The sequence below is a fragment of the Falco cherrug genome, chromosome 5 (genome assembly GCF_023634085.1).
Source record: "Falco cherrug isolate bFalChe1 chromosome 5, bFalChe1.pri, whole genome shotgun sequence".
Lineage (NCBI taxonomy): Eukaryota > Metazoa > Chordata > Aves > Falconiformes > Falconidae > Falco > Falco cherrug.
The window spans coordinates 34,147,951-34,164,044 of NC_073701.1; the positions used below are offsets into that span (position 1 = coordinate 34,147,951).

Sequence of the window (16,094 nt, forward strand, 5' to 3'; positions counted from 1 at the left end):
GGGAGAGCCCGTCTGCCCTTTCTGCAAAGCAGGGGTTACAGATATAAACACCCGGGGTGCTACCCTTACTGCTGCATGCGTGGCAAGAGAAGACACCGACGCCACCGGGAGAGACGATGTTGGTGGGAGACAAATGAGATGCACGGTCAGGTCCCCAGAGCGTGGCTGGCCATCCGCTGCCCTCCCCTCAGCCCAGGGAGATAGTTGTACGTTGGCAGTTCTGTCCCCGCTTTCGGGAATTGGATCATTTATCAGGGCGGCAAAGCCCAGCCGGGCTGACATGATGCAGCTGCTGGCGCGCAGCAGTGCTGCGGAGAGGAAGCAGCCACAGCGGGAACCAGCTTGGGCCAGAATGCTGGGCTGGGGGGACAAAGGGACGGCAGTGCTGGGGAGACCCAGTCTGTGAGGGCATGTCTCCCCTGCAGCAGGGCATGGAGAGGCTAGAACACAGCCTGACTCAGCTGGGGGAGAGGCTCCCTGGCTGAATCACCCCAGACTCTGTGCCTTCCCCGCAGCTCCCGCACCGTGGGCTGGCTGTGCCCAGTCAGCGCTTGCAAAACCCCATGAGATCACGGGCGCAGGCAAGCGTGGGGGGGCTGAACTGCAGCCAGGCGCTCTCCAGGTGAGATTACAACACTGGGCACATCCACTCCGTGCAAAACCCCGGCTGACACCCCTTAGCAGAGCTGGTGACACACCAACCTGCCTGCCCTGTCAGCCCTGTGGCAGGGGCATTTGCTGCCAGCAGCCTCCAACATGTGGCCACTCCAGCCAGAATAGCCACGGCCTGTTGATACCTCAGAGGGGACATGACCCTAATTCCTGGCCTCAGTATAAAACCCCATGGAGGGAAGGAGAAAAGGAGGCAGGGGAACAAAGCTCAGGATTTAGCACTGGCAGAGCTCAGCTGCCATGCCCCTGGCTGCAGGCTGGAGAAGATGAGGCTGGAAACCATGTTGTTGGGTCAGCCATGTGCTGCTGGCCACCGCGAGCTGGGCACAGCGTCACAGGAAGGCACAGAATCATAGGGGAGCAGCAGAACAAGGCTATGAGAGAAACCTAAGGGGTTTGCTTGTGACCACAGCCATGTGCTGCCAGTTTCTTTGCCGCAGGCTCCAGTGAGACCAGCAGTGACAGGCGCCTCATGTTCCCATATTTTTTCATCTCAAGGGTGCTACCAGTTTCTGCCTTCCTGTGCAATGCCAGACTGATTAAGAAAACCTCAAATGTGCTTCTTCTGAGTGTCACGAAGAAAACCTAAACTGAGAAGAGAACTTGAGACCAAGGCCAGGGAAAGTGGAACAGGAACTAAACAGGGCGCAGACAGGTACAAGGGGGTTGGTGTGCCGGGCTGCCACATAGTCTAGCATGAAAAATGCAGTGGCAGGCATGACAGCAGCAATCTTTAATATTTCTCGAGCTCTACGAGAAGTCTCCATGCTCCTGTCAGGATCTTAGGAGGAAGACCGTGGGACCCAGCCTGGCTGGGAAGGTGGATGTCCTCAGGTGCTGAGCTAAGCTGAAAGAGCTAAACTGAAGGATCATCCCCTTGAGAGCAAACCCAGAAGTGAGAAAGAAGAACGTGAGGGTTTTGTCTTGTAGCTTCCTGCCAAAAACTGGCACGGCTGTAAACACAAGCACAGAACAATAAGGTCTCCTGTCCCAGCAGCTGCTAAAGCCGTCACCTGGGGAGCTTCCTGCAATCAGCCAGTGGAAGGACAAAAAGGAACTCCCACATGCTTTCCTGCAATTTGTCATTTGCCTGATCTTTGCTCTGCCTCTGCCATCCTCCCTTCCCCCGGAGCTGCCTGTCTCATGCTCCGACAAGAGGATGTGGTTATGAAGACCAGCCTCTGGTGAGGAGCAACCTCATCGTTCAGCCTTGCTTCTCCAAGCAGCAAGAAGTGCTTTTCTTTATGAATTCTGAGTCGCTCAACAGCCTTCCCACAGACAGCGTTTTCCCTGGGCTGGTTCTGCAGGCACTGCGTGAACTCCCCCTGTACCTGGGTCCCAGCACCCCAGAGAGACCCGCAGCACTGCAGGTCTTCTCTGCCTGCCACGTGTTGCAGCTTCAGGGATTACAGTGCCGAGAATTCGCATGACAGTGCCACCAGCTTCTTTTTCAGAGCACCACACCTTTCCAAGAAGTTAATCTCTGGGTCTGAACACTGCCATGCTGGATCTCTCTTCACAGATGAGTATTTTTAGAAAGTTTGAGCTCAGACTATGCAGTCACTCCTGAGCTATGCCAGGATGAAAAGAAAACAACCACTTTGCCTGAACAATACCGGTGTGGAACAAAAAGCCACTGCAAATGGGGTGTTTCAGCATCACTCAAAACTAGCCGAGCTTTGAAAGACAAAACTTGCAGTCAAAAAAAAAAAAAAAAAAAAAAAAAAAGCTTCCTAGTGAACAGAGCTTTGACAATTTACTTTAAAAGCCAGATTAAAGCAAAACAATGTTATATAAATACCGGCGGGCGTGCCGGAGCTTGCACACAGTACGACACTCGGTCTCCATCGCAGCTGCTGTGCTAGCTAGAGCCAGGGCGTTCGTTACCTGCTGGTTGCAGCATGGCGTGGCCCTGCGGTTAAAGCCACTTGCAAGGAAAGGAGTCGTGCAGTGCCTGTGCCCACAGCTACAGGCCCCACGGGGAACTGGGGAAGCGTTATTGCCTCAAGATGGAGCAAGAAAACGACCTCGGGGAACGCAGCTCCTCTTTGTCCCAAGGTTGTGAAGCTATGCCTGCGGAGCCGGCCGGCCAGGACAAACACCCTCTCGCTGCCAGCTGCGTGGGACCAGCGTGGAGGAGTTGCTGCCACGTGGGTGGCCAGAGGTCACCATCCTCTCCGGAAACCTGGAGCATTTTGTAGCCTCTGGGCAACTTGAAGTAGATGCCTTCCCCTGAGTGGGAGAGCAAGCAGGCTGGCTCCTGTCCTGTTCCATCAGTAGCTACAGCTGCTGGGGACATCTGTGAGCCCCAGAAGCTCCTGGCACTCTCCACAACAGAGAACAAGAGTACATGAGTGGATAAACACACATACATATATATGTTCAGACATAACTTCACAGAAGCTGCAGACCACGGAGAAAACCCCAACAATTTCAGTGCATTTTTATTGCGGCTGTTTGGATTATCAGGGCACAGGAAGTCGACACGGGCAGGTGGGAGGTTGAGTGCTGCCCTGTTGCCCACAGCCACCAGTTATCCTCCATCCACAGGGCCAGCATCCCCCTCTGGCCTCTCCTCACAGGACCAGATTCCCCATGTCCCTGACCGGCAGGGACCTCTTGCCACCAGGAAGGCAGCCACAGGGTTTCTCTTTGCTCCTTCTCCACTGGGACGTGGAGTGCCACATTTTCAAGCTCTCCCCAGAGGTCTCCTGTTTCCACCCATTTGGCTCCTCTGGCTTTGCCAAAAGTGGCAGCGTCTGGCTTTTGCAAGAGAAAGGGTTTAAGAGTGAAAGTGTTGCTGAAGTTATGAAGCTGCAGAGGCAGAGAAACCACAAAGCTCACAAGTGCACCCCACGCCCTTGAGGAGAGCGGCAGGAAGGTACCCTGTGTGTGGTGATGGACTTGAGTCTGGGTGGGTTGCAGGGGCAGGTAACAAGGACAGGACTGTGTCACAAGTGATCTAGTTTGGTTTTGTTCTGGAAGTCAAGCCCATGGTAGTTTGATTTTTTTATTGCTTAGGATATTGCAGCTCTGCGAGCTGGTTATTCTTTAACTTGCATGAAACTGAAGCTCACAGTGAGCGCTTAACGCAATTCAGCAACAGTTTTGAACAACGCTATGCTTAATGTTGCTGCTAACAGCCTTGCAGTGTTGGAGAATTTAATTGCTGATTCTGTCTGAATCCTATAATTACTTAGTTGAGAAAAATGAGGTGGTGGGGGAAAAGCTCAAACTGATTAACAAACTGTTAGGGCAAACAGCCTGGCAGGGCTGGTGAAAGGCCCTGCCAAACCAGCATCAGTGGCGGCCGTTTCCCTGTTGACATGGAGCTGGGCTTTGTTTTGTTCTCTGCATAGGAGGAATCATGTAATATGTTGATAAAGCAAAGGATTTACTGTCAGTGCTGGGTGCCCGGGCTGCTGAGGCCAGACCTCACTGGAGCCAAATGTGGCCAAAACTGTCCCCTTCAAAGGACCACATATACACAGCCCACTGCGTGCTGCCAGCTAGGCAACCGGAATTTTCCATCCTCTACCAGCACTTGAAGCTGGTCTTGGCGTGGCACCCCTAGCAGAGGAGGCAGCGCAGCTCTCCCTCCTTGCACACACGCACCGTGGCTCAGAGCAACTGGAGGCTAACGTGGAGGTCAGCAGGATGGCACAAACATCATGGGGAGAGGAGCAGCTGTGTTAAGGCTTGATGCAACTGTAAAGCCAGCAGAAACAACTGTAAAGCTTCTGCTTTGGACAAGACTGTGAGGACAGAGCCTCTCTGTGTCTGACCTCCAGCAGGGAACTCGGCACTGGGTTTCAGAACATACCTAGGGAGGGAGAAGTGGGTTTAGCTGAGCTTTGCTCCCCTTGGGAAGGCACTGACCGCCATGTCCTTTTAAAATAGCAACATTAGAAGCTGAGAAAGCTACTGTAATATAGGTAGGCTCTGGCAGGAGAGAACAAATGCTTAACAGATCAGAGGAGCATTCTATGTGCTTAACTCCAAAAGGGAAAACCAACTGCATCCTTGCTGGAGTAAGCAGACAGCAAACATTTTCACGGCTGACATGGAAAAAGCAGCTACTTCTGAGGAATTACCTGTTGTTTCACTCTTTCCTCTTGGGAAAGACCAGCATCACATTCAGGTGGCATGAAAATTGCTGTCCAGCTCTGCTTTTAACCACTACATAAATACACTGCTGCTAGTGCTTCCCGCTTGCATGCCCTCTGTTATTAACAGCAGCTGTGGGAATCCCTGAAGCCTCCCCTAGCAGTCTGCAAACAAGGAGCTGAATTAAGATCCCACCACAGAAAACATCCTTGCGCTTTTAAGTCTCATCCTGCAGTGAAAACTGTACAAAGCGCTGGGGGAATCTCAGGCTGCCCCCGCACTCCTCCTCTCCACCTGTTAACACTGTTTCTCAAGGGCTTCCACAGGGTACCATGTATGTGGGTTTTCACCACTTAAAGAAACAAGTTGCAGCTTTCACATAATGCACCCTAAAGCATGCTGGTGCTTTAACAGCTGAATTACACCTTAGCTCCACTTTTCCTCAGAAGGAAGTGATAAAATAGCTAATTTATACTGCCCCTTAATTACACAATGCAAAGTCACTGTGTTTTTTCCTGTTCTGTAGGATGGTGAAGCATGAAAGTTGACTATTGTTGGGTACATGACGCTGTTCCCCTATTTTTCCTGCTCATGCAGGAAAATGGAGACAGCCTTTACTAGAAGTGTTTACAGAGCAGGAACACTGCAACGGCAGGGGAAATGGCCTTGCCTGAAACATGAGCAGGACACGAGCAGCACAACTTCTGTGGTCTCCCACATAAAATAAAATGCCAGGTTTTACCAATAGTAACAGTTCCTTACCAAATTACATCCAAGTGACACCTCTAGCAGCACACCAGTGGTGAGATAGCCCAGCCTCAACCGGGGTGTACCCATTTCTGGGGACCAGCACCACCTTGTGCTGCTGCCCAGGCCCTGGGGGTGATGGAAACAGGTGGGAGTAGTGATACCTGCAGCACTGCAGTTGCAGCAAGACATGCAGAACTTGGATTGCCACACCTCTGCTCCTTCAAGGGTCATAAATAGTTACTGCAAAGGTGCAGAAAAAAATTGCCTCATGGCTTGTAACAACTTATGGCAGGGAGGTGAAATGGAGCAGAGCCAAAGCAGATGTAAGAGTGACTGAAGGAAACAGAAGCTGGGAAGGAAAAAATAAAAAAAAACACAACCAGCTTGTCCATAGTCATTAAGCACTTACAATGTTCTTGTGCAGCTTTAGGTAAGTACACTGGAACGAAGCATTACAGCAGGCACCAGCCGTGGTGCTGTACTCTACCTACAAGCAGATGAGGAGACTGGGAGCACTTAGAAGCCAGGTTGACTGGTAACAGGTGTATATAGGGAGGAGGAGGAAGAGATGGGAAGGGCTGAAGGCTGCTTGCGATAGGAGCACACAGCTGCCTCCCTTAGTCTAAAGGTCAGGGTAATTAAAGTCAAAAGACTGCCTTTTAACAGGGCTTACCTGCATGAGCAGATTTAATCATTTACACAAGGGAAAGGGAGGGTCTCAGGCTCCTCGGGCAGGAAAGGAGCGAGAAAAGCATGGGGGGAGTGAGCACAGCTCAGGTTCCTTGTGTGCAGTGAGCCACTATTCCTCTGTGCACAGGAGAACAGTCCTTCCTCCGGGATCCAGCAGCACCCAGAGGGAGTCCTAGAAGCAGCACTGGAAGCCCTGTGAAAGTAATCCACTTGTTTGTTTTTCAGCACATTTCCTTTTAGCAGGGATCAAGTCATAACCTGTGTTCTCCCAGCTCATCAGCAGAAACCAGCCAGTGTGCTGCTGATACCCCCTCTCACCTTTCTGGACAGACAAGGGACTTCCCTGCGATTTCTGAGAATCAAGTTTTATTCTCCAGCTAGACAGCAGTGACCAATAAAGTTATCTTCATTACAGACATACAAAAGGAGATCCATAAAATACTTCTGTTTTCTATTTCCTCTTATAAAATTATGATGGGAGCCCATGGATTAGTGGAGCTGTACCTGTTGCAGCAACACGAGGAGAAGGACAAAGAGACAGATTTCACAGACAAGGCAGAGGCATCCTCAGCTTTAAACAAACCCACCCAGGGCAGGTATGTACCCACATCTTGCAGGGAGCAGCTGCCCTCTGCTCTGGGCTATCAGATGCTAGGCAAAGAGAAAAACATTCCTGCTCTTAACTGCAGCTTCGCACGTCAGCTCTTTTCTGATAAAACACAGGCTCCTAACTCCAGCTGTATTCCCCATTTTGAGAAAAAGCAGCCCCACTCCTCAGCACCCTTTACAACTACTGCTGCTCAAGAGAAGTGGGAGTGGGAGGGAAGAGTAACAGCACTGTCCATCTCCTAAATACCCCAAAACAGAAAAAAACCCCAGGCTGTACAAGGCAGCCAGTTCACATGCCCCTCAGCTCTCTCAGGCAAGGAATGCACAATGCGGACGTGTCCAGAGACAGAGGTACAGTCACCCTTCTAATTCAGGCTCCAATGAGTTTCTTGAGGAATGCCTCCAGCTGATCCTCATCCTTTATCCCCACAAACTTATCCACAACATCTCCATTCTTCATAGCCAGCACAGTTGGCACTGCTGACACCTGGGAGCAAAAGAAACAGGGAGACACAGGTGAGCAGAGGCTGCAGGGAGCCTAGTTGCACCTTGGTGGCCCCAAATGGGGCTCTACAGAAGCAGCTATAAGGGAGCTGAGCATACAGCTCAAGGGTAACGTGTCTGCTTGCAGAACACAGGCCAGCTGAGATCTATGTTCCTCCTCTCTCTGTGGACTCCTCTCTGCACTGACTTATGTTGCACTAAGTCAAGGCTGAGCAGCTTTCCAAGTTTAAAAAAGACCCAACATTTTAAAGACAAAACCAAAGCTAATATAAAAACAGCAAGGCAAAGCTTTCCCCCCTGCCCCAGTACAAATTCCTCTTCTCCTTCCCTTTTGTCATGTCATAAGCAAACAAACCAACCCAGCCTTTTACCAGGACATCTCTCAGACTTGACAACCTTTGGACGTCTTATGGCCAGGTTGGTATCAAACTCTACCCATGTTCTTCTTCAGACAGGACTGGAGCTGGAGGAAGGTCCCCGCCCTGATCACTGCACAGGCAGATTTCCTGCTCCGTCCTACCACAACCTCCTCCAACCCATCTTTCCTTTTCTACTACTGTTTCCAGTGGTTTAGGTGGTCACACACCAGTGGCTGTCCACTGCAGATCCCTGATGATTAGGTAAGAAGTCAAAAAGTCCCTCTGCCCAGAGCCAGTAGGCAGCTGCGCTGCTCTGGATGCTGCTTTTTTAGCCCAGGACAGTTTTCTGAGAATTATCCAAGAGGACAGCAGTGGAAATGACTACGCTCCCCAGGGACTTGCCGGCTGACCAGCGACAGAAGAGACCCCAGGGACATGGCAGAGAAGAAGCAACCAAAGCTCAGAGAGCTGCAGTGACATCTGGTCATGTTTCTGACCCCACAGCTTTGGTGCCCTTACCTCTGCAAAGCTCGCACCCCCAAAACAAGTCCTGTCCTCATCTTGCCTTCCGCGTCCCTGCCAGCCTGCAGGGACTTCTCGCATGCACTGCCCCCCCCCCCTACTGCCAGCAAGCATCTGCAAATCCTTCCTTGGGAAACCCGCCAGAGGGCTGGCTTTTCTCCCATCGGGAGCCTGAAGATGAAAGGGACATTTTGTGCTTCTCTTCCCACCCGGTCCCAGCTGGCCAGTCCGGCGTGGCTCCCCGCAGTCTGTCCTCCAGGCCTTGTGCAGTCTCATCCGAAGGGACAGGAGCGCCGGGGCTGCCGCATCGCACGATCTTCAGCTCCTCCTAGTGACTGGTGGCAGCGTGTCCAGAGGTCTCGGCCCCGGCGCTGGCGACGGTGCCGTCAACACGCTCCCTTGTGATTTTAACCGTACCAGCACTGCTGCACTCAGCTGGTCTCTTCCTCCCTAAGAAGGGCAAACCTCCACTGCGCCTCCCTCTTGCAAAGTGGGTTAATAATGAGCGGAGTTGCCCCAGCTCCATTCAAAAAACCAACATGCCCAACCAGCAAGTCCAAGCATCCAGCCGTTACAGCCTGGGGTAGGGAACGGTTGACTCTTTGAAGCACTATGAACAAGCTAACACAGAGTTACAGGGCTCTGCACGCTGACCAGTGCACCCATGAGCTTCCCCTTTTCGTGTGGGTGAGCAAACCCCAGGAACGTGTGGCCGACCTGGGGCTGGCACTGCAGAGCTGGGTGAGAACAGAAGGCACTGAGAAACTTGCCTCTGCCCAGAAAACACTTCCGACAGCTTCCTTCCTTCTAGCTGCAGCAAGGGCAGCTCATTAATGGAGCACGTACTTTTTTTTTGCTGCTTGAGAAGCAAATGTCATGGGAATTTCTAGAACACAAAGTTGCGGACTTTTTTCCTCTTCTTTTTTTTTTGGTCCCATCTGCCCTGAATCTAAACAAACCCTCCTCCTCTCTCAAGGCATTTCTAGAGAAAAAGTCAGGCTGCTTTTGATCAGCGCTGACTACAGATATATGCAGCCATCCAGGCTATTCCTGGCAGCATCCGTACTAAGGGAATTCTCTCCCATCTGAAACTGGGATTTTATACAAGCTTGGATGCCACACAGTGCAGCACGGGGAAGGATTTCACCCAGGCTTCAGAACAAGGTGTAACAGAGGGCTGAGCTCCGCTGATGAATGACTGTCCCTGTATCCAGCAGCTCTCCTGAGCTGCCTACTCGCAGCGGCCGGAGAAGGGGCTGCCCTTTCCCAGTGGCCACACATGCAGGCAATGGGCCAAGGCAAGAGATGAATCTAAAGAATTTCAAGAGACAGCAGATTAAACAAAAAAGTATTCCTTCTCCCCTTCTGCTTTTGGGGTGAGAGAGGTCAGGAGTGGGCTGGAGCAGCAGAGAAAAGCCACAACCAGAGATGAAAGGTGTTAGATATAAGCAGGAATCCCCAGAGAAAGAACTTCTGTGCTGTGCATAACTGGACAGGGAAAGGCGCCAGGGTCGTTTCTAGTCGCAGGAAATGCATCCCCGCTTAGTGCTAAGCCGGGACAGCCGGGAGCCAAGGGCAGACGGCAGCCCGTGTGAAGGAATGTGACTGCATTCCTTGGCTCTTCCAGGGGGTGTCTCTCCCTAGTCCTGCCTCCCCCTGCACCAAGGAGGCTGCTGAAGAGGAGCTTGTGCAATCGGGCAGCAAGCGGGCGACTGCGTGTGTGGGCAGGGGAATAAACGTGGATGAAGACTTCCGGGCAGCTAGTGGAGGAGTTGTGGGGGCGGCACAGACACCGAGAACCCCCAGAACAAAAACTTTCTCAGCCTGCAGACATCTGATCCCCAATGGAATGGCTTTAAAGCAAATCTTTTCTGATCCCTTCCAAATACCACCTCTGGTTTTCCTGATCTCTCCTAAACACTACCTTTGGTCCCTCTTTGATCTCGATTTAGTGTCTTCCCATCAGCCCTTATGCTCACATCTCCTTAAGTGGCAACTTCCCAGAAAGAAGACGAGCAAAACCAAGCGCGTGCTCAGCACACGAACCAAACTTCTGCCTTAAAAAAGATGCCCCAAACTATAAAGATCAAAGCAAAAATTTCTCCTTTACACCTAACCATCTGCAGCTATCCTACTCTCAGACACTGCCTAGGGGTGGGGTTTTAGCCATGAGGATAATAGCCAAGACCAGATAAACACATCACTCCTGACAGCAGAGGAGGCAGCAACGACCTCCAGACCCTCCTGCTAAACAAAAACTTCATCATGTTTGTATATAAGGCTCTAGAATGAGTTGCTGGAAGCTGGCCCTTGCCTGCAGCCTCAGTCCTGCCTGCACCTACGTCACCAGGGCTGCAAAACAGGGACCCTGCAGACAAATGCGTGTACACTGAAGGCTGTGCAGCTGCTCACTCACCAGCCAGTGGGAGAGTACAAGCAGCCTATCATCAAACCTGCACAACTTGGGGAATTTTCAGCCTCTGTTTAAAAGACCTTTATTCACATGCACACACTCTGCCATTTTCCAGTCATCTGATATTATCCTCTTGTAATCACAACTAATTCAATCTTCTGGAAGGCTTGGAACAATACAAGTGTTGAGCTAATCATCTCTATATTCTCTTCTCCTTTTCTCCTTAGGGTTGTTGCTACCAGAGCTTTGACTGCATCTATTAGGATTTACCCACTTTCTGACCACCACTGAAACAATCTCACGGTCTTCAACTTCTTACCAGCACCCTTGTGCTATGCAGCCTTCGGGCTTGCCACACACTGAGCACTGCTCAGGAGCCAGCAGCCATCTTCCTTGGCCCGGGGCATATCTGCCAGAGCACCGGAGGCTCCCATGCTCATCTTGCAGAAGCTGCAAGGCACGATTGTGGGTGCCAGCTGGGTGGACACTCCACCACAGCACAGGCAGAAAGGTCTCCTCGGGAAAGAGTGGGAGGCAACAAGCTGTTTCCGCTTCCTTCTTCTGGCTCGGCAGGGTGTGGGAACGGCACAGTCTCCTCCAGACTCAATAAAATGACAGCTTGCTCAGGAGATGGTTCACACTTTGCTGGGCAACTTGAGGAGCTTCCTGTTGAACCTCCACCCTGGGAGCAGGACTTCATCTGCAGAGGGGGAGTAGCTCCATCCGCATGATATACAAGTGAAAATTAAGCACTTTCCTCCCTGTAAAACACAGCAGCAGGATGCCCTGGCTCCATAGACCGAGTTGTTTACAAGGAGAGACAACGGAGGTGAGCACAGTTGTCAGAGAATTTTTTGTGTTTCTTAAACTAACCTATTCATTGACACAGGGCAAAAATACATAAATCATGTAAACCAAAGCCATGGCCTTCTCCAGTCACTCTGCTCCTTCCTGGGAGCAAGGCACTGCAGGGTACACACCCAACAGACGCGTAAAAAACTAGTGTAAGCACCAAGGTCTGTGCTTGTCAAGAGCGGGATGAATGCTCCTGTTGCTCATGTGTGCTCTCCAACTTGGCTCCTACCTGTCCCAACAAAACCCAGCAAAAAATCTTGAACAAGGAAGGGAAAGAGAGGGACAGGCTGTCTGCATTAAGAACAACATTCAAGAGCAGAGCAGACTGGGGCTTGCTACTTCATGTTCCTGCCCTGCACCTGAGCAGCCCATGCACACAGTAAAACACTCTGTATATGCTGCAGGCTCCTCAACACCAAGCAAGCATTTATGTTGACAGATGCCTGCAAGGCTCAGAGGACACCTTTCTGCAAAATTAGATGTGGGGATGCTGAGCATGAGCAAGAAAAGCCAAGCAGTGAAATCCACCTACTCACAAGTGACCCAAGGGGTCAGGAACTGGTAGGCACTGGGCTTCTCCTCACCACCAACACCACTGCCATGCAGGCACACCTCTCCCCAGGGAAGGACCTTCTTTGCACTACCAGCAAAATAAAGTCTGCACTTTTCTGGCTCCTACCTCGTACTCAATAGCAAGGTCTGTGTGATCGTCAATGTCCACTTTCGCCATCAGCACCTTCCCCTCCTGCTTGGCCACCATCTTCTCTAACCTGGGGCCTAGGATCTTGCAGGGGCCACACCACCTGACAGAGAAAGAGGAGAGGGGACATCAGAGGAGGTAAGCACAGCAGCAGCTGTGGAAGGCTTGCTGGTACACCAGTGCCTTTACCACCACTGCTGTTCCATTCAAGAACCAGGTTGGGAATACCATTCCCAAACCATGATTTAGAAAAACGTTTCCCTCACAACAGAGCTGTCAAAGGGTTTTTATCTGTGTGTTCCTGTGGTGGTGGGAGCTGAGTAGAAGAAGAGGTCACCATTCAGCATTTGCGGTAAGCATTTTGATGTCATTTTGACCATACCACAGTCTGCTCTGCCAGCCTTGGTGGTCCTCCTGCCTCCTCTTCTTAGCTGTTCATCCCTACCCTGCTTTGCATCCTCACTGGTGTGTATGTGCAAAGCTGTGACCCTGCTGACCACAAAATTGCCCTAGAGCAAGTGCTGCTGCCAGGTGTGGGGGTCACAGCCCACACTCAAATCGTTTTATGCCAATTATCAAATCACAGACATCCCCTCCACACTCACCACAGGGTTTACAGAAACTCCCCTTTAGCTGCAAAACTTACAGAGGCATCACATCTGTTCAAAGAGAGACCACCTATTCCAAGCCCAGATGCAGTAACAGCAGACTGCAAGGCCCTGTACACAGAAAACATCCCCTACATCCTCTGACTGCACATTAGCATAGTATGAACTCAGTTCAAGGAAAACATAAATTAAAGCTCCAAGTGCCCTTTTTAAAAAAAACCCTGAAGCTCTGGAAAACTTTTTTCCTCTTTAGCCTCCCTCTATACCAGGTTTCAGGCTTTCAATCATTTGTCCTCTCCTCCCTGGATGATCCCAATTAACATTCATTTTGGTTTGTCAGTTTGGTCTATTTAGAGCAGAAGTTTTTGGGCTGTTTCATAGTGTTTGCCCAGAATCAGCCACAACAGGCTCACATGACAGCACTGTGGGTCTGTGAAAATATTTGAGAAAACAAAGATAATCAGTATTGTTAATCCAGCAGATAACATCTAGGAATATTTTTACTAGCAAGAGAATGACAACTTTTTTATTGATAACAAATGCTGCTGTTGGTATCACTGGCTATTATTAATACATAAAGGCATTTGCTGTCAAGATCCCTGCCTCGAGAGCATGCAGCGTAAGAAAACCTGAAAGATGCAACATGATGGTGCAGGGGTACACCAAGCGCAGTATTCTTCCATGGCTCTTTAACATCATTTAGTGTTTTTAAGAGGAAGTTTAATCCACAAAGTTAAAAAAGGGAGGCATCAGAGATTTTATCTTGAGGTGTCTTTTGCAGGATGATTCAATGCCAGCACCAGGGTGACACCCAAGCACTTGGGAGGTGCAGCCATGCTGCCCTGGGGAGTGCCTTCCAGGCACTAGTGTTCTACACTCCTGCAGGGTGTAGCTATGCCCACAGTGGTGCAACCCAATCAGTTAAATCTCTACGGATTGCGCCATAGAGGCAGAAGCACCTTTCCACATCAGATGTGGCAGCTCCACAGCTTGGGAAGCCTTCACATCCCCAGTGCACCCGGAATGCCACTGTGTCAGGAAAGCAGCAGGGGACACACCTACATGTTTGATGGCAGAAAGAGGCTCAAGAGCTGTGTGTGTGGGAACTTACTGTGCATGGAAGTCCACCACAACGGGTTTGGGGTTGTTCACCACCCGGTCCTGGAAGTCACTGCCGTCCTGCACATTGAAGGTGCTTCTGCAGGCTGCTGAGGTGCCGAAGGCCCTGCCGTGGGGTGCCAGGGGGCCCTGGGGAGGCAGTGTCCTGGAGGTAAGGGACAGCAGCTGCCGGAGCACCAGCCTCTGGGCCATCTGTGGGAAGAGGAGGAGGCATGTGGGGTGGGTGCACCTCATGGCCAGTCCCACTGCAGCAGTGCCTCACTCACAGTCCTCTCAGCAGGGCAGCCCCCAAGCCAGGACCTGCCCTAGATAGAAACACATAGGGCATCGAACAGGAGCGCTTACTCCCCCTAAGCCCAGCCCTTGCCAGCCCACTGCAGCTTCAGCCACACTGCTGTAGGTCCCACCCACCCCGGAGCCCCCAGATACAGACCCCAGATTCCTCCCTATTTCTATGAGGTAGGCACAGGGTTCTCATTTCCCACAGCCCTACAGAGCAGAGCCCTCCCGCCGGGCCTGTTCTTTCCGACGCATAGGGCAGGCCCCCCAGCCACGGGATCCCCATTCCCCCGATACCATGGGGCTTGATTCCTTTAGCCAGAGGGTCCCAGCAGCTCCCACCAGTGGAATAGGGCACAGTTCCTCCCTCAGCCCCCCAGCCCGGTAGGGAAGGCCACTCCTAAGTCACGGGAGGCCTCATTGCTCCTCCAGCCCCAGAAGGCAGGATACTCCCGCTAAGGGGGCCCAGCTCCCTCCTCCAGCCCCTGAAAGCAAGCCGCCCTAGCCAAGAAGGCCACACGGACAGGGTCCCGGTCCCGGTCCCGGTCCCCGTCCCCGTCCCCGCCCCCCCCCCGGAACCCCCCTAAGCCGCAGCCCCCGCCCCGCACCTTCCCGGGCCCGGAGGTGACCCACACCCAACTGAACTTCCGGTTAATGCCCCGCCCACCCAGGTACTGATTCGCCGCTGACACAGGAAGGCCAACGACGGAACGGCCACCCTCACAATCGATTGGCCGCCGCCCCAAGCCCCGCCCCCCCGTCTGACTGGCCGCGGCGGTCGTCCTTCAAAGTCCTTTCCCACAGCCCCATAGGGGCCGGCGGGCTGTGTCACGCGGGGCGAGCCTTGAGTGCTGATTGGCGACGACGCCTTCCAATGGCACGCAGCCTGGGGTGTGGCGCGCCTTCCGCACGTGGCGCGGGCCCCGCCCCGCCCCCCCGCGGCGGCTCTCGGCCGCGGCCGGGCCCGGGGACCGCCCGTGTCTCTGATCCGCCCTGGGAGAGCGCAGCCCTGCAGCGCCCCCGGCCCGCGGGTAACTCCCTCCCGCACGGCGCGCCCGGGCCGGGCAGCAGCACCAGCCTGCCACCCTGCTGCCCCGGGCAGACCCGCGTGTCTTACTGTCCCCCGCGGAGCCTGCAGCCAATGCCCAACGGCACCGGAGCCGGTCTCCTTCCCGCTGCCAGCTCCGACGGCGTCGGGCCCAGCAGAAGCAAGGCTGGAAGGCGCTGCTCGCTTGGCGGCACCCAAAGTGAGGGGACTCAGATCCTCATGCCCCAGCACCCCTGGAAGTCACCAGGTCCAACCCAGGCGGCAGGCGCAGCGCACGCTGGCTGTGGGTGCCATTTTTTCAGGTTGTTGCTTTTCTAAGGGGAGTCACAGTTTAAAGCGACACATACACTGTGGACGTGCAGCCTGTGGGTCCCTTGTAGGCATTTAAGGATGGAAGAGGAAACATCTGGAGAACGTGCGCTTCTGTGGGTACAACGGGGCTTTGCTCCATGCCAGCATGTACAGGGAACAAATTAAACTGGCGCTTGGTGACAGCCAGCCAACCCAATTCAGTCACAAGCCCTTTTCTTCCCCTGGACAATCCCAAAATAAAAAGCCTACAGTGCCAAGGGTGTAGGAAGTAGTGGCACCACCTCAGCATCTACTGGCCATGACAGCCATTCCCGGACTGGCCTTGGAGCTGGGGCAATGGGACGTTAAGCCCTCGGAAGGATGCTGATCGGTGCCAGCTGAGGTGATTGTTTCCCCTTTCCAGCTGTGCGTAAATATAGGATCTTCTAGCAGCAGTAGCACTAGCATAGCCCAGCATTCCCCAAAAATAAGGAAGAATTCATTTGTCATCTCCTTCATCTCTTCTGCTCCCCAGCCTCTCCCCAGCACAAAGCAGTGGCAGGGCTTT

At 52.6% G+C, this 16,094-nt stretch overlaps 1 protein-coding gene across 3 annotated transcripts; it reads right to left on the reverse strand.

Annotated features, from left to right (window-relative positions):
- Positions 1-6,566: 6,566 nt before the first annotated feature.
- TXN2 (thioredoxin 2) lies at positions 6,567-14,917 on the reverse strand. 3 transcript variants are annotated; one of them, XM_055712113.1, is made up of 4 exons: positions 14,796-14,917; positions 13,901-14,100; positions 12,161-12,284; positions 6,567-7,315 (listed from the first exon to the last, which is right to left on the reverse strand). In XM_055712113.1, exons 2-4 carry the CDS (start codon positions 14,098-14,100, stop codon positions 7,199-7,201), a joined length of 441 nt encoding a protein of 146 aa, XP_055568088.1. In that variant the 5' UTR covers positions 14,796-14,917; the 3' UTR covers positions 6,567-7,198. The 3 variants fall into 3 exon arrangements, with proteins under 3 accessions (XP_055568088.1, XP_055568089.1, XP_014141759.1); XM_055712114.1 differs by having other exon boundaries at positions 14,828-14,849; XM_014286284.3 differs by lacking the exon at positions 14,796-14,917 and adding an exon at positions 14,485-14,697.
- Positions 14,918-16,094: the final 1,177 nt, after the last annotated feature.

Bases quoted from the DNA above. Each gene is read 5' to 3' on its own strand.
- TXN2 (XM_014286284.3), bottom strand. The intron at 12,285-13,900 runs GTAAGTTCCCAC...TTTCTCTGTCAG, and splicing joins GTGGTGGACTTCCATGCACA to GTGGTGTGGCCCCTGCAAGA. The intron at 7,316-12,160 runs GTAGGAGCCAGA...TTTTGCTCCCAG, and splicing joins ACCTTGCTATTGAGTACGAG to GTGTCAGCAGTGCCAACTGT.